We start from the raw sequence: 18,487 nt of genomic DNA, 5'->3' as shown, positions 1-18,487 counted from the left end.
AAAGTTTAAAACAAATACTTAGTCCTTAGCTGGTTCGTTAATCATGATACCGTTCTATACTAGCATTGGTGGTTCTTGTAGTTCACAGCAATCACAATAACTTCTCCATTTGATATTCCCTTTGTTTTATTAGATAATTTATACAAATTTTCGTACACTTACGGTGGACATCAGGCTGCCGTTTTAGTTCGGATCATTTTAATTGGAAAACACCGCCAAAAGCGTGTGACAGGGGGCCCTCGTCTAAAAGGTGCTGCAGAGCTTTCTGGTTAGTGATACTTTTTCATGACTCAATTTATTGTGTGTAATCTGTTTTGATTTGCATTTTTCCTAAGAGTAAAATAATATTTATCATTACTTTCAGCTTATATTTATACTTTGATACAGTGACTGTACATCTAGTGATTTTAATTAGTCGTGATTCATTTTCATTCGCATCAAACGTGAAGCAGACTCAGTAAGACTATAGTCAAATTATATCACTAAATTTAGATATAGGTGAAACAAGCGGAATTTTTGTGCCCAGCGTTTGGAAAATATTAGTACAATTTGAGCCAGTTTTGTAATCAAACATGATTAAAAGAGCTTACCGCGAAACGGTGAATGGGCCGTGCATTTACAAGTAACCGTATTTCCTATATCGTTACGATGAGCAAAAATATGTTCAAAGATAACTGGTGTGGTATTGCATGAAGAGAGAAATTGCGTTATAACTTTGTGTTAAATTATGTAGGCGAAATTGGTCACAGGAATTTTAACAGAAATTTCTATTTTATAAACATCTATTTCAACAACTGTTGTTATCGTTCAATTCGATGTTAATATTAGCCATCGATCTAGTAACGAAATAATATTAACATCGCCTTGTTGTAATATACGGAAAATGTTACATTGTAGATATGCATATATGCTACTTTCTGTCGTTTGGTTAGTACTGTAGTTGAATATTTTGCTATAATGAGCGTGCATCGTTGTGTTTTTAAAGTATAAGTTAGATCTTTTGTTTGCACTGTTAATGTTTAAATTACTTTTCGCAACAAGCTGGGTCCAACTGATAGCTTCTGACTTTGTTGTGATTTTTTGTCTGTTTTGCATGAAAAACAGTAGTTTTATAGTTTAACATAATTACGGATGAAATTACTGGCAAAAGAACTGTTGCTAGTACAAAAGCACTACACTTCTGAATGTAAATAATTCTTTGTAAAGAGAACTTAGCTAAAAAAGTTTTGCATATATGCTTGTTTTACTCGATATTCTTACGAAAAAAGCGCATTTATCATGTTTTCATGTTGAATTTGCCTCCGTGAGGCAAACATATCTACACACTATCGCATTCCTATCACTAGTTCAACTGTTCAACCCCAAAATGGTCACTGATGAAGTAACCCTTCATCGTTACGATTCTCAGAACATAAATAATTGTATTTTTTTTTTGTTGGATTCGGTACTGGGATCCATTCTGAGAATTTGATTCGCGTAATCATCAAAGTAAAACAATTCCCAAGGATAGGATAGGAAAGGGAAAATATTGAAATAAAAAAACGATCCTAGCCTAAAAGGATGCAAACAAAAACAACGGATTCTTACGATGACTATAGATTATGCCGACGGCCTTGCACCCGTTTGACCAAGTTGCAGATCTTCACCGTAGGTCCTAGTTTGAGGCCCATGTACTTCATCAACATATCGCTGTTGAGCAGAAGTAGCGCTTTACCATCGATTTCCTGTCGAGCAAGGCGATGTGGGTTAGAATATGCGGCGTGATATGATGGCAAATATATCGATTGTGATATAATTTTGTTTGTACTTACATGATCTCGAAAAAGCTCAGCGTGCACAGCTAAAGCCGGGTCCTGCACGGCAATGAACTGTATCACATCCTCAATAGTCCAATCACTTGGTTGACCACGGGGCATTTGGGGTCGCGTGACCGTAGGCGGTGTCAGGGCAACCGTCATAGGCAATACATTATTGGGTGTACTTGCCGCATTATCTGTGACTGTTTGATGGGAGCCCGTTACTAGCATCGACGAGGCGGAGCATGGCTGAACCGGTGCCGTCGGTGGTGCGTTATGTTGCACTGGCATGGCCGGAATCATCGTATTAGCTGTAGGCGCGGGTGCCACATTCGCCGTAGGTGTTGAATGTATAATAGTAGCCGGTGCTTGCGCAGGTGAAGCAGCCGAAGCAGACATGCTGGATGAAGAAGATGACGACGACGACGAAGAAGAAGAAGAAGCAATAGCAGCCGCTGCAGCACTGACAGCCGCGGCCACCGCACTTTGCGATTCCGTCTTGACGGTCGTGCTGGAAGCATTAGGCATACTTGGTGCGGGAGATGGAACTACCACGGTTGATGACGGCGTTGGATGAACTGTAGCTGTAATAGAAATAATTAATTAATTGTCTGTGAATAAAATTAGATAAAAAGTTTATATTTACCCAAACTAACTGCCACTGCGGACGGCGGCGCTGGAGAAGACGAACTCGGCTCGTTGTTAGTCGTAGATGTTGCCGTCTCCCGTTCTACCGCCTTGCGTTTCGGTGAGGGACTTCGCGGGCTTTCATGCTGTGGCGTTTCTCGAGTGATTGCAGCAGCCTTCGGGGATGCAGCAGCTATTGGTGGCGGGCTAGCGGATCGAACCACATTCGGTTCGGCTTTAATTGGTCGCTTTAGCGGCGGAGATTGCACCATACAAGCGTCACATTGTTCCGGCCCGGGCTCCAGCGTGATCAAATGGCTGCACGCTCTGCATGCGGTACACAAAACTTCCAGAAATTCCGACAAACCGTTGTTTCCTTTCTGTCTGATATAGGCGGGAATTTTAACTGTGAAATTTTTGCCTGCTGCTGTTACAATGTGAACATCGCCATCGAGACCAAACAATAACGGTGATAGCTGTGAATGGTCCTTGGAAGCAGCCAGCACTTCTTGTAAACAAAGTTTTGCCAATGTTTGATGATTTGGGGCGGTCACCATCGAGGGTAACTTGGAACTGTTAATAAACGGTCCTCCCTTACATCGACTGTGAAAATGGGCTGTAACCGGAGTCGTAGGCGTCATCGAGTCCGGCTCCGAAAGCATGGCAAATGAAGATCGAGCGCCTTTCGAACGGGCGTTGCTTCCATCCATTTTGTTCTTCTGACCGGGTGGTTGCATCGGATGACAACTCTTCGCACACCATCCTACAGGAAAGATGTCCCGGGAATCGTAACGGCACCAATAATCAAATGCACCTCGCCAGCCATCAAATGTTACGTGGATTTGATCCTCTTTCACTGCGTCGACTGTTGCACAGCAAATTAATTGCGGATTTTTCTTGTCAACTGCTTCCAGTTTCTGGCCAACCTAGGAATGTAAAAAATAATTACAGACGTATTGTCGAAATATGACAAGTTCAAAGCTGCTCTAACAAACCTGGAACAAATTGCACTTTGGCGTGGGTGGTTCCGGCATAAAGATATGTTCCGGTGCCATCTGCGCTCCATTCAGTGTTTTCAGCAGAAACGTCGGCCAACTGCTGGCGTTCATTCGAAAGCCGAGCGGTGGCTGTAGCATTTCTCCCGTTTTCTCGCAGTGCCCGATGGGATGAATTTCCGTCGAATCCACTAGTCGCCAGAAATCATTCTTGTTGTCACTACCATCGAGACGGAGACGAAGCCGAGAACCCAGCACACCTACCACGCTCGCTATGCACGTAGAGGTGACGTTTCGTGGGTCCAACGCTTCTAACTTCATACCAATTTTAAACTCATTTTTCGGCGGTGCAACAGCCTGCTTGAAGCATTCGGCCGGCGCTGGCACGCTTCCCGATTCCTTCAGATACTCAGTCCAATCAAACACATGAAAGCTCTCGTACTGAAAAGGACCGGTCGATGTTGTTGTTGTGACCTGAAAGGACATTACATAAAAGTAAAAATCCATAACATTTAGGTTAGTTCAATTGTATCATTTTTTGCAAACTATTTAAAACAGAACTATTTTGTTCTACCTACAATTGAATGTGGGACATTTGATAAAATATTAAAATTTGAAACATATCTGAGTGATGGCAAAATACTTTCAAGGTTTTGTTTTGAAAGGTAAATATCGTAGTGATGGCAATCATTCCAACAGTTCAATACTGGTAATAAAGCAAATTAAACCTACCGGACTTATTCTGCTAGTGGCCTGTTCTCGGCCGGGAGAGTTACTTCCATTGCTCCTGCGTCCATTCGTAGTGTTGTTGTTGCTATTACTGTTATTATTGTTGTTATTATTTCCATTTATTTTCGGACCCCCGGACGTCGCTCCGGAGGTTGTGGTCGACGGAAGTGTCCCATCCGGAAGCGACTGTGCCGCTGCGGATGTTCCGCTCGAGAGCGATTTCTTCTGATGCTTCTTCATGCAGAACGTAGAACAGTAGTTGGGCTTCGGAGCGTTGGCTCGTATCACATTATCGCACTGAATGCAGGCACCCTTACTGTACGCTTTGCGAAACTCAAGGATGCAGGTTTCCGAGCAAAATTCCTTCTTTCCGTTTTGCGTGGGAAGAACGTATTTCAACGGGGCTTTATTTTCCCCGCACCAGACGCACGAACTGCCGCTGCTGGAAGTCGTCCCGTTACTCCCCGCTACACCACCGGCAGCTAATTTGCGGGGAGTCCTTCCAGAACCGGAAGTGCTATTATTAGACCGTCGCTCAGTGCTTATCTCCAAACTGTTGATCCCACTACTGCTGGTAATGTTATTGCTATTGCTGCCTGGTGATGAACTTCCAGATGTGGACATTACAAAATATCCTCTGACTCACTTAGCACACCGATTTCGCAATCGATAGTACCGTTTTACTACTGCGGTACCAAATTCAACCAGGACACTGCTTTTCCTAACATTAAAAAAGTAAACACGTCGATCAAAATATACGGCACCGTCAATATTCTTCCAGCAAATTCCAACCAATATTATTCCGTTCTCAACTTGTCTGCAAGCGGGAATCGATTTATTTGCCACTTTTCACCGTTTGCCTTTCTCTGCGTCCTCGTCGCCTACTTGAACGGAGTTTGTTCCGATTTCAATAGTTACTTAAATTTTCACATCGCACCGCTAGTAGACAAAACATTATCAATTATTGGTCGGATGCACCGTTTTTTCCGGCCAAATGCAAAATCAAAAATAACGCGTTTTATTTTTCAGCCAATTTGCGAATAATTACTGCGACTTTTATCGGCGAAAAACTGATTAAATCCACTTTTTCTTACACTCTTCTTTCCTGCTGCTGACACTTTTTCCGATATGAGGAAGAGACGCGTTTTGTCAAAAAAATTTATTTTTCTTCGCTCTCGCTTTGACGCCATGCCACTGATGCGCTGGAGCTTTTATTGCGTGCTCGGTCGCACGCTCAGGTTCGAATCGTTCGAATCGTCCCTCTCGTTCTCGCTTTTTACGACGTTGCGTTTTTGACTTTTGTGCCTTCCGTTTTGTGCTCCTCCTTCAAAGTAGCATTGGGCGATACTGTATCTGTATCGAAAAAATCGATACTTTTGAGCCGATATATCGATATTTTGGATCGATACTGAGCGTCCCGATACCGGCCAGTATCGATGCTAAAACGACGATATTTGTATCGATACCTTTATAGTAAATTGTAGAGAAACTAAAATACTTTACTTATCCTAATGCGATGTCCATTAGGATTTCACCTGCATAACAATGATCCGCCAACAAACTCGATCCATGGCTGTCCGCCTCCAATTTCTCGAATGTCCCACACTTTCCAGGACTTGCTCCATATGGTCTAACCGTCAAGCACGCTGCGTACCTCTGCGCCTGGTACCAACCGAATGCGAGGCAAACATCATTTTTACGGGATTGTTTTCTGGCATTCTCACAACATGTCCCGGCCATTGTACTCTTCCAACCTCAGCAACTTTCTGAATGCTGGGTTGGCCGAAAGGCTGCGCCAGCTTGTGGTTCATGTTTTTCCTCCATAGACCGTACTCACATACACCACCAAAGATGATCCTAAGCACACGACGTCCAAAAGTGATCAGTCTCCGTCGAGCATTGTCCACGTTTCGTGCCCGTAGACTATCGGTCTTATTTGCGCTTTGTACATGGTACATTTGGTACAGGGATGAAGCTTACCAGATTTTAGGGTCTTGTAGAATCCGTAGTAAGCACGACTTCCGGCAAGAATACCTCTGCGTATTTCTCTGCTGCAGATGTTATCCGACCACCTCGAACTCGTAGAAATTAAAATAAGAGGTGTACCTAATTAATGCAGCTAATTTTTTTTTCGATAAATAAACTCTGCAAAAATAGATGCATTCCCAGTTCCAGTCTTAAATCAAATTTTAAGTAAAACTTCAATTTCAATTTGAAATCTAATTTAAAGTCGGATTTCTTGGGTGATGTAAAAAAATCAAATTCAATTTCAAATCCTATTTCAAGTTCAAGTATAAGTCCGATTTGTAAGTATAATTTCTAGTCAAATTTTACATCCAATTCACTATTAGTTACTAGTAAAATTTTAAGTTCTTTATTATGTCCTATTTCAAGTTCAATTTCATGTCTCATTATAAGTCCTATTTCATGTGTAATTTCAAGTCCAATATATTCTAGTCTGAATTGGTCCAAACTTGAGTTTAACTTCGCGTCCAATTTTAAGTGTGATTTGAAGTCCAAATTCAAGTTCCACTTCAAGTTTAATTTTAAGTTAAATTTAAAGTCTTACTTCCAGCTCAATTTAAAGTAAAGATTCAAGTTGAAATTGATTCAAACTGAAGTCCAATATCATTTGTTCATCAATATCAATTTGAAGTTCAATTTTAAGCATAATGCCATGCTCAATTCTAAGTTAAATTTCAGTTCCCATTTCAAGTTCAATATCAAGTTTAATTTCAGGTTCAATTTTAAGTAAAATTTCAAGTGCAATTCCGGCTCCGATTTTAAAATTAATTTCAAATGCAATTAGACAACTCACAAGTTGCTGAGTGAAGCTCTGCTTTCCTCAATGGAGGTAGCTGTCTTGGCACTCGAAGATGGATGTGGTTGGAGACCGTCAATGAAGCCGCAACTGCGTTGTTAAGTGAAGAAACCCTGAGTGCATGAAATAACTTTTGACGGAGATGAACTGGAAGGGGTTGATGAATTCATAAATTAGGGATCTCTGGCAACCGCCGTCAATCATACGAGTAAGCAGATTCAACGACGCATTCTAGCTAAGTCAGGTCTACTTTTCCCTTCGTAAGTCATTTCGATCAAGGAGCATAAACCGTATGCAAAATATAAAAGCATTTGCTAGCGCTTGGCTGAGTGGTCGATTTCTGGTCGGCCCGGCCGGTTTTTCACTTGCAAAGCCGGTGACCGATCAATCTGGCAAAAAGTCGGTTTACCAACTTAAAAAAACGGATTTGTACTTTTTGTCCGATTTTTAAAATTTATTTTTCATTTCCATCATTCCACTAGATTTTCTAATAAATTTTGTAGCAATCCTGAGCAATTCGTTGCAGTTTCCGGTCAAAAGAGTTTAAAACCGCAGGCCTGACCAGTCCGACTCAGCTATTATTTCGTTCCTAACGAGATTTCGTATGAGAACGAAAGAGAATCAACAGTAGTAAAAGCACATGCATATAATTTTCTAAAAAATTAAGCTTAATAATAAACAAAAGTGTGGTTTTCGTTGCACCCTGTCAGTGTATCGATACCGATATCGATACCACTGGTATCGATACTCGCCGCCCGATATTTCAACGGGATCGATACCTTTACAAAAATTGTATCGATATTCGAATATCGATGCTTTTCGCAGTATCGCCCAATGCTACTTCAAAGCCGTTTCGTTTGTTTTGTTGTTGCTTTCGGAGTGGTGAGCTTCGAAATTATTTTCCTTACTGCGTGAATCGAAAGGGTCTAACCGCCAGTGATTTCGGTAAATTAGAAGTGAACTTATTATTATTATTATAGATTTGAACTTATATTGCTTATTGCAAGAAAAGTTGTACCATCCAAAGTGCGATATTGCTCATACAAGTACGACCTGCATTAAATCGTTTCGGATTTCGGTATATTCGGCGCACTTTTTCGTTACATTTCAAGCAATAAGTGCGCCGAAGAGACCGAAACGATTTAAGCCAAAATAAATATTGTTGTTGCAGTTGAAAACCGTATAATAAACGACGCGCGACATTCGGTTTTATTCTTGTTCTGTGCGTCGCAACTACGTCACGGGTGGTGCGCTGTGTTCGCACATTGATGCGCTATACAGCGCATCACCTGCGACGTAGTTGCGACGCACAGAACAAGAATAAAACCGAATGTCGCACGTCGATTATTACGGTTTTCAACTGCAACAACAATAGCACTTTTTGAGCGATTGCGCACTTATTGATTGGACTTATTCCTGACTGATTATTGATTGGACTTATTACTTATTGGTTTGATGGTCAACGTTCAATTTGGTATTTTTGATACAGGAAATGCAATGTATCCATTCTTATTGCATTAAATGGTTCAGAGAAACTGTATTTAACGATATATTTGATTCAGTTTAGTTAAAACATGAAATATCAATAAATAAAAGGTATGGTCAAAATATATAACGATTTTTTTCCATGTATATGCTTTGGCTATCTGCTCAATAACAATTTAACAGCTCATTGTTTTAGAACGTCATAAAGGGAAACTATCGTTCATTCGATTTGCTGCTAATCTCTACTAATATTCTTATTGCAAAACGTTAGTTTCATTGATATTTTAAAGAGGAAAGCTCACCCGAAACATTATGGAGGAGAAAATCCAGCAATGTCTTCGCGATATTATAAATATATGCATTATAATGCGTACTTATAGGGACGTTTGATATTTGTGTTATGAAAATTAAGGATTTTTTGTTCTTTGTTTATAATAATACAAAAAATGTACAAAATATATTAAAACCACCTCAAAATACTGGCTGGCCGAAATATATATTTCAGGTGACCAAAATATATACAGCATGGCCAAAATATTTTTTTGATGGTGAACGATACGATTAATTTTTACGCATATTTGGGTACCTGTGTGCGTTTCGACGGTTTCGACACATCTGCAGTGTGAAGGAGGGTTCAATGTATCTATACTACAAAACCTATAATGAAACTTGCTGGAATTTCAAATGTTTTCAGCAAAAGAAGAAATGCATGTCGTCTACGTGGCCAAAATATATACGTTACCCTACATATTGGTGAATACGGGATCATTATTATTCGAATATGAATTTGCGTGAAACTCGTAAAATTACTGCAAAGCGCAATGCGAACCACGATCAGTTACCCTACCTCAATAAATCCAAAGCTTAGCTCACCCAACAAAAGTAAAAGAATCGCTAAAAATTTATTACTTCCTTCAAAGCAATTTCGCAACCAAAGCTTTTCGCCACCACGAGAAGCTTTACAATACCGTCGCACAACAAAATACGCCAGCAATGCGATGTAGCACGTCTAGCAGCCGACACCGGCGACATGCGCAACTGGACCGTTTAACCGACAGGCAGCCGAAGTCCAGCGTGCGGCAGATGCAATACCAACGTGTGACGGCCGGAAACGGCGGTTGCTGGCCTATCTGTGAATGAAATACGTTCAGCCCTATCCGAGTCTTGTGCTGCCGTGTTCGGTCGGAGGGGGTGACCGGGTGGAAAATCGTTTATAAAAGGGTATACACGTTGGTGAGTTTTACGATTTGCTGCAAGGACGTCGGTGATATAACACTTGTTGAATATTCTGGTCAAAGCGAAGTGTGGAGACTTGGTCGCAAGTAACCGTTTAGATTAGGGGTTGTGTATTGAGACAGGACTCTGCGTTTAGGCAAGCTAATGCCTAACGGAGGGCAGGCTTTCAAGTTGCCCCAAAGTTTAGCTGGGTGCATTGTGTGCATTGAATTAATTATTTACGAAAACGAGTGATACTCTTGCTGTAGTAAGGATAAAATAGTGAAATTGAGCGTAACAAACGGCGTCGCCGCCGAGCGTCGCGTGAAACCTTACACCAACGGTGTCAAAGTTGTTTGTGAAACATAAAATTTTTGATGTTGCTATTATCGAGAGGTAATCAAAGCACCTGAAGCGAATCTGGGAGTTGAAATTCCCAGTTTGATACCCATTTCGCAAGTGAACCGCCTAAAACGGACAAATCGCAACAGGCAAGGTGCGAGCCAATAAAATTCGCGCCGGCGGGCAATCTGTATAATCTGTTCCGAAATTTTACGGTTCGCCGAGCTTAACACCCCGGTGGGTATTTCGATCGGAAATTTGTCGACTACAGTCGCAGAAGGTAGTGAGCGCAATCTGCACAGAAGCCAAGCATCTCTTAGCACGTAGTTGATTTCGCAGGACCGACGGTGATGTTGATTGAATTTTAAAGTTGAGCAATTCAATCAGCTTTTCGCATTTCCGAAATCGGGCGGATTCGGTGCATTTTAAGCGTTGCCAGGGTTGGCGAAAATTCTGACCAGAAACTAACGGAGAAAAGTTTCGCTACTTCAGTTAAGCAAGACATCTTTCGTGGAACTTCAGCAATCAACATAAATTAGTGTAAGTATACATGATAGTTAATATATGTGTATGCCAGGAATAATAAGTCACGGGACGAGTGATAATTTAGTTGTAGGGCATAAGCTTCTATGCATAAAAAATAGGACACCGATATAACAGAGAGACGGAAAATATCGTCAACAAATTTCGCCTTCCGTGCTACACCAGTAATCACTATATCTTAGATGAAAGATTTGTGCGCGCAAATTGCTGTCCTGTTTGTATATGTTATTCCATGAAACTAGATAGCGTCAGATTCGCTATACACTTTGCCAGTGAATGTTTATAGAAATTCCAAATTGCGTCACCAAAACTTAGGATAAATGATTGGGTACGTTATTAATAATTTGTCCGTATACAAATCATTTAATAGTATAACCGCTGAACTATTCAGTTTGGCAGTTACGTTCGATGCATACTGTTTATAATAAAGCTTTTTTAATTTTTTTTAAGTTTTGTTCATCAAGAATTCAGGATATTTCTAATTACTAAAAGGAATTTTGTTTGTTTCTAAAATAATTATTTTAGAATGTCTTATTGGAATTCCCGAATCAGAATAAAAAGTTAAAAGAAAATTTAATTTAATTTTACTATGATATTGTTACAACCCCTTAGCGGGTAAAGCCGTCTGTAGGCGGCATATCATTAAGCCTTCTACAAATTTGAAAAAAAAAGTTTATCACCATCCCCCGCCCTTCAAATATTTTCGAAATGTTAAAAAAAATGAAGGGCAAAAAATAAAGTGTTATATAATTATGTTGTATTCTTTGCAGGTTTTTACAGTTCAACTAATTTACATCTCCAAATTATCCGATATGTGCAAAGCTAAAGCAATTATCCCGTTAGTCTTGATCAACTTTCTTTCACCAACTAAGCTTTCTGGTTCCTGCTGCTAGTAACAGGCTACTATATTGCTTAATCTTTAAGTTCCCGACGTCGAAAATTGGGGTGCTTGCAATCAGAGTTTTGGCACCATTTGTTTTAAATTTCGTTCCATTTTAATTCAATTTGTTTTAAAAGAACCGAATTAGATTAAGGCAAAAAATCCATCAAACAATATATGAGTGAAATTCGGTAACGCTTTTGACGGAGATATTCCGAATTGCAGTGGGATTATTTTTCCGGTCACAGGCGCTAGATAAGATAAAAATAGAAATACGACAAATTAGAAAATCCGGAATATCAGCTAACGGTGCTTTCGGGGCACGAAATTGGTCGTTTTATTCCGTAGTGTCCAAGTACATACCCTAATTTTGGATGTTAAGAACGTAAAACTCAAAGATACAGTTTTTACCATGCATTGGATGCATACAGAAAGGAAGTCACTGAATTGTTCGAAATTTGAAATTCTCGAAACGGTTTGCATCCTTAATATACAAAGGTAAACATGTTATTGTTGGAGAACAAGCATCAGCTGAGGAATGGCCTGATATTCATGACTAAAAGGTTGACTAAGAAACAAGCGGTTTGAAACGTGAATAGTTTTATTTGTTTTCTTAAAACATGTCGATAACACAGCATGTGCGTTTTAAGTAAAAACGTTTAAGGCACCTAAACTGCCATTTTCACACTATGATTAGATTATGGTGCTATTTCGTGGATTTCAATTATTCAAAAAAAAGGCGACTAACCGAGTGACCGAGTAAATTAATTACGTATAAATGGATTCAATTTTTCACATCCAGCTTTATGCACAATTTCATGTGCAGTCTGAAGCAAAATTTCAAAATCAATTAAAGCCCATTAGGTATAAACTCAATTTTAAGTCACCCAATAAATTTTAGTTTTGATTTCATGTCTAATGCACACTTTCGTGTCCAATTCTTAGTCCATGTTCAAAAAAAAATATCAATTTTAATTTTAAGTCCAATTTGAAGTCAAATTTAAATATTCCAATCCGGTTTCAAGTCCAATTTCCGGCTAATATTTACGTAAAACTCCATTCTCAAACTGATTCAAATTCAAATCCAATGTTAAATCCAACTTCTGTCCAATTTCAAGATGAATTTCATGTCCAATTCAAGTCTAATTTAAGTTCGAACTCAATTCCACCCTGGTTCCAAATCGAAATTTCAGTTCAAATTAAAGTAAAACTTCAAGATTAAATTAATCTATAAACTTCAGATTAATTACAAGCTCAACTTCGGTCTAATTTTAAGCACTGATACACTGACATGACACTTAGAGGAAATCTCTTAAAAAATATCGTCATACACATTTTGTTGGCACGCTTACATCCTCCGTTATAGCATATTGCGTAGAAACTTACATTTGAAGAGGTTTAGGTATGTACTAGGGATTTTACATTTGAGCAGTTCCACGCCAAATATGTAGGAAAATGACAAAATTTGAACCTTTCTGATTTAGATTAAATATCAAAAACGTGTTTCATAGGAGGAAATATGCACCTTCCATAGGTTTTGGCGCCATTTTGATTCAAGACTCATTTTTATAAAGGCCGTATTTATTTTCATGTGTATTATGTTTAAAAGATTCTATCTCGAAAACTATCGATTATTCAAGTAAAATTTAATTTTCAATTGGTAGGTGTTAACCCGGTCAATTGAAAATTTAAAAAAGTATGTTAAAGTTGATTGCATTTATCTACCAGTTTGGAGCTCTGGTATCGTTTTTCTATTCGTTTTGCCTTTCTACTATATGAAAATATAGTATAAAGGTATAGAAATCACTCGGAATGTTAAGTACCATTCGACTCAGTTTCGAAAACTGAGCATTTTCTGTGTGTGTGTGTGTGTGTGTGTGTGTGTGTGTGTGTGTGTGTGTGTGTGTGTGTGTGTGTGTGTGTGTGTGTGTGTGTGTGTATGTGTGTGTGGAACACTTTTTTTGTCACTCACTTTTCTCAGAGATGGCTGGACCGATTTTGATGATCTTAGTGTCAAACGAAAGGTCTAGTTGTCCCATTGTTCGCTATTGAATTTCATTTTGATCGGACTATTAGTTCAAAAAGTATGTATAAAAATACGAAAAATATGGAACTGTATTATCTCCTAGGTCCCTTAACCGATTTGAACAAAATTGATTACAAATGAAAGAGTAGCCTTTCAAAACCTTAACTTATGAATTTCATGACGAATGGAGTTGTGGTTTGAAAGTTACACAAAGAAATGTGAAAAAAAGTATTGAAAACATATTTTTGTTACATATAAACATTAATTCAATAAGAAAGATTCTACAATTTATTATTATTTGAAAATTACTCTGAGATCTATCAAATGAAACCGAGTTGTTGAAAATCGGACGATTTATTCAAAAGTTATTCAAACTTAATCATTTAAGTACCTTATATTAAACCGTTCAAAACTGGTAAAACCAAAATATCAAGGGTCGACTGTAATCGGTGTATGTGTGTATGTATGTATGTATGTATGTATGTATGTATGTATGTATGTATGTATGTATGTATGTATGTATGTATGTATGTATGTATGTATGTATGTATGTATGTATGTATGTATGTATGTATGTATGTATGTATGTATGTATGTATGTATGTATGTATGTATGTATGTATGTATGTATGTATGTATGTATGTATGTATGTATGTATGTATGTATGTATGTATGTATGTATGTATGTATGTATGTATGTATGTATGTATGTATGTATGTATATGTATGTATGTATGTATGTATGTATGTATGTATGTATGTATGTATGTATGTATGTATGTATGTATGTATGTATGTATGTATGTATGTATGTATGTATGTATGTATGTATGTATGTATGTATGAATGTATGTATGTATGTATGCTTATATGTGTCCATGTATTTGCAATTTTGGAACTTTGCAAATTTGAAATATCAAGAAAAGTGAGAAATATTTCATTCGTCATTTTATTCACTTGCTGTTACTTGCAATCGGACTAGACAAGCAGAAGCAAAGAAAAGCAGTTGATTTAAGCATATAGGAATAGTGGTGTATAGGGTTAAAAATGTTTATGAGTAGATTTTCCCAAATAAATTTATACAAATTTTGCGCATGTGGGACCAACTATCGAAAAAGGCAAGCGCTGAAAAACGGTAATGTTTCCCAACCTCAAGCATGCTTATGGCGCTGCTTTTACACTATTTCTTTCATCTCCTCTCGTTTCCACAACCCTCTAACAGGCAAAAACGTAAAAACGATGAGATAAAGTTCATGAAAATACATACAAAAGAAGCTCAAGTTTTGTGCAAAACTAATTTTCTGAAGAAGTGCCAGCTAAGGAAAAGCCCAATTTCTCTGTTTCGTTTTTTATATCTAATGCTCTACCCAGTTATGTTTTCATCTAAAATATATTACATAATTGTAGTCAAGCATTTAAATCACTTATAGAAAAATTTTGAGGTCAATCTTTTTGTTCTAGATATCCTTTTTTTTCAAACGTGAAAAAGGAAATATTTGCGCAATAATTATTTTTGTAATTATGCAGAATTCTTGTTTTTGATAGATGATGATTTTTGAGCGCATGGTCAGAAAGTTGTGGTGAAAATATTAAGTTATTTGTACACACAGTTTTCATATGAACATTTCACATTTTATATGAACACATTTTCCATGTTGTCAATTCTTATGTTGCTCTGAAGCTGCAAAAGTTAAGGCCATCTACAGATCTTTTGTGTTTACATACATGTTTAAATCACTTGAATATAAAAAAGAAGGTGTTGATAAAGTAAATTAAATGACGCTTACAAATATTTCACACCCTAGGAAAGAAAATATAATTATTGCACGCAGTACGTTCTTGTGAATTTTACTATTAAATAAGGATTTTGAGGACTAAGGAACTGATGTTTAAAAATAGAGTCAACTTAATTATAGATGTTCCTGAGAAAATAAAAAATAATGATTGTTGCAGTAGAAAGGCTAGGTCACACCGCTAGGTGGATTAATTCGGGTTTTTTGGTTTGAAACCGCTATCACTTTTAGTTTCATTGCAATTTAATTGTGAACGTATCGTGTTGAGTATTAAATTAGCATCTGAAAACTGCTCGAATCATCCATCACGCATAGCACATTAGTTCACCGCGTGCGACGGACACGGTCTGCACACACAGCAATAACAATGTTTTTCGTAAATTCAGGCAGGATTCGCCTCCACCTTTATTTGCATAATCCTGCAAAACTGCAAACCGTTTAGGTTTATTCGCAGGCAGCATCTCTTACCCTGTATTATGAAAAGGATGCACTTTTACCCGATTCAGCACGTTCCACACCTTTCAGTGTGACACGGATCTCTGGCGCACCTTGACTTATGTTTGTCTTGGTATCATTTCGCACAATCCACCGAATTTCATGGTCAATCGCTGACGCCACTTGATGGTGATGCTGCTATCATTCAAGCCTGGTTGAAAACGGCGTTCCTTCGCGGAAGCGATGGTGCGTTGTCGTGAAAGTTCCTGAATTAAAATCATTGTGTAAAACGAACACTTCTGGATTTGTGTTTACACACTTGCATTAGGTAGCCAACGGTGGGAAAATCTACAGCCATATTCCTGCTGGGCTATCGTTGCTTAACAATTAGCGGCGCCATAGGCCAAGTTCTACTGGATCTAGTGTGCTATGCATGATGTATGAATTTGTGTAGTTTTCAGATACTAATATAACGGGTGGCAACAATAATTTTGGAATTTTTCGCGGCCCTTATACTCAATAACAAACGAGCTCAAAGAGAAATGACAGTATGTATGTGTTAGCTCTTTCTCTCTCCTCTTTTTGTTAATATTTTTTGTTTGGTTTATGCTTGCCCAGTTTTGCTAAAAATGGCGTCGAAACAAGAAGCATTTCGGGAGCGTTACGAACTTCTACGAACTGCCACAGAAATCTCGGTAAAAAGTATACGGTACAACATTTAAAAAGCAAATATGTTGCGGCTTCGACTGTTTCCAATATCCTAAGATGCCCAACAACTATTCGCAAGCAAGGTAGTGGAAGACCAGCCAAAATTATGGACGCAGAAGGACATCGTTACTTCTCGTTTCTTCAACAACAAGCCCTCTGGTTTGGCTATCAATTAAGATGCAGCAGACGAATGTTTGAAGAAAATGTTGTTCCCATTTCTACAAAAATATCATGCAGATGGACAATACGTGTTTTGGTCGGATAGAGCATCATAGCATTATGCCAAAAAAAAACACAATCGTTCCTGGATACCCATTCGATCCCATTTTTACCTAAAAACCACGACCCGAAAAATCTGTCTCAGTGCGCCCAATCGAAGATTTCTTCGGGATTTTGAGTTCCTTGGTGTACAAAAATAACAGGAGAGTCACGAAATGCAAACAGTTGATTGGCAGAATCAAGAGATGCATTCGCAAAGTTGACATGAAGGCCGTACAACGCTCTTGTTTCGGCGTCAAACGAAAGCTTCGCCAAACAGCCGATTACGGACCGTTTTCAAATATACACTAATTTTTTTCAACAATGGATAATGTATTTTTAATTACGGTAAATCAGATCTTCTTCATGTATCTTTGTTTTTTTTGACAGCTTGAGAAAAAAATTCCAAAATTTTAGTTGCCACCCGTTAGCACCCAAAACGATTCGTTCAAAATTAAATTGCAACGAAACTAAAAGAAATAGACGTTTTATGTCATAGAACAAATTATAGAACGATGACAGAGCTTTAAATTGGTAGATAAAGCTATCAACTTTAACATAATTTTTAAGAGAAATTTGAAGAAAATGCCTTGAATAACACTTATTTCAAAGCGTTTTGCATCTGAAAGTTATTAAATTTTATGGAGGAAGTTTAAAGACAATTTTCAGTACAGTTTAGTTGGGCTCATTCTGGCCATACTCGGTGTGTCTGAAGTCCGGTCGAAGAAACTCTCTGTTCCGAAGAGGACGTGGGATGGCACTGACGTTGATTCGAACCAAAATGGTGGCCTAAAATTAAAAAAGAAGAAAACTCCAATTTAATTCTACTATGTATATTTTATTCACGACAGATACGTATTTCGCCTAGGACTTGCAGGCTTCCTCAGTGTCTGTTTTCAAACTTCAGTCAAAATGGTGGGGCAATCCAATTCACCGACTAATTCCTTCCCAATGAATATGACCCTTTCAATTTTCCGTCTTCTCTCCAATGTGTCCATATTCAACAAACGACAGCGGTCTTGGTACGGAGGCAGATTAAATGTGTTTCTCCATGGGAGATATTTAAGCGCATGTCGAATAAATTTGTGTTGAACGACTTCCAATCTTGACGACCAGATGCCTGTGTAAGGGCTCTACACCACAGCTGCATATTCAATTACGGATCGCACGAGAGAGTAGTAAAGAGCCGCAGGCCATATGGATCCCGAAATCCGTTGGTGACTCGAAATATAAATCCCAAATTTCCTTTGGATTTTGTAATTATGTAAGAGTAATGCTCAAGGAACGAGAGCTTTTCATCAAGGTGTACACCGAGGTCTTTGATAACGGAGACTCCATCCAATGACTCGCCATCGATGTTGTAGTTCCATATAATCGGACTCTTTTTGCGGCTGGAAGAGATGACCGAGCATTTACGCACACTGATGATGACCTCGTTTGTTTTGCACCAGTCGACGAAGATATTGACAACCCGCTGGAGCTCGCGACAATCTTCAATGGACCTAACACTGAGGAAGAGTTTCAAATAGTCTGCATACAAAAGTCTGCATCCTCTAGGTAACACTGCGCATACATCGTTGAAGAATAGTGAAAAGAGCAAAGGTCCCAGATTGCTCCCTTGTGGGACACCAGATCGATTACAAAATGAACTTGACTGTACGTTTCCTAGCCTCTCAGAAAGACGCCGGTTAACTGGATATGACCTTAGCTAGTCTACAAAGTTAGACACCGCACCCATGTGCTTTACTTTGGCCAACAGAAAATCATGGTCCGCATGGTCAAAGGCCGCCTGCAGGTCTGTGTAAACAGTATCTATTTGAGTACCGTTTTCCA

The 18,487-nt window shown here is 38.6% G+C and overlaps 2 protein-coding genes across 3 annotated transcripts in view; one reads left to right on the top strand and one right to left on the bottom strand.

Moving 5' to 3' along the window:
• Positions 1-125: 125 nt before the first annotated feature.
• LOC128739465 (polycomb protein Scm) lies at positions 126-5,278 on the bottom strand. The gene is made up of 5 exons (XM_053834951.1): positions 4,151-5,278; positions 3,419-3,892; positions 2,443-3,349; positions 1,812-2,380; positions 126-1,724 (listed from the first exon to the last, which is right to left on the bottom strand). The coding sequence occupies exons 1-5, from the start codon at positions 4,769-4,771 to the stop codon at positions 1,593-1,595; spliced, it is 2,703 nt and encodes a 900-aa protein (XP_053690926.1). The 5' UTR covers positions 4,772-5,278; the 3' UTR covers positions 126-1,592.
• Positions 5,279-9,636: 4,358 nt separating this feature from the next.
• Positions 9,637-18,487, top strand: part of LOC128741366 (uncharacterized) — a 106,686-nt gene continuing 97,835 nt past the window's right edge. For both annotated transcript variants that reach the window (XR_008412211.1, XM_053837142.1), the window contains exon 1: positions 9,637-10,550. The gene's annotated coding sequence lies outside the window, so the exon portion shown is untranslated. The remainder of the gene's footprint in view (positions 10,551-18,487) is intronic.

The sequence above is a fragment of the Sabethes cyaneus genome, chromosome 3 (genome assembly GCF_943734655.1).
Source record: "Sabethes cyaneus chromosome 3, idSabCyanKW18_F2, whole genome shotgun sequence".
In the NCBI taxonomy this organism is placed as follows: domain Eukaryota; kingdom Metazoa; phylum Arthropoda; class Insecta; order Diptera; family Culicidae; genus Sabethes; species Sabethes cyaneus.
Note: the sequence above shows the minus strand (reverse complement) of the source record. Positions and strands in the feature narration are given on the sequence as shown.

Bases quoted from the DNA above. Each gene is read 5' to 3' on its own strand.
- LOC128739465 (XM_053834951.1), bottom strand. From the start codon at position 4,771: ATGTCCACATCTGGAAGTTCATCACCAGGCAGCAATAGCAATAACATT. The intron at 3,350-3,418 runs GTTTGTTAGAGC...TTACATTCCTAG, and splicing joins CAAAGTGCAATTTGTTCCAG to GTTGGCCAGAAACTGGAAGC. The intron at 2,381-2,442 runs GTAAATATAAAC...TTTCTATTACAG, and splicing joins CGCAGTGGCAGTTAGTTTGG to CTACAGTTCATCCAACGCCG.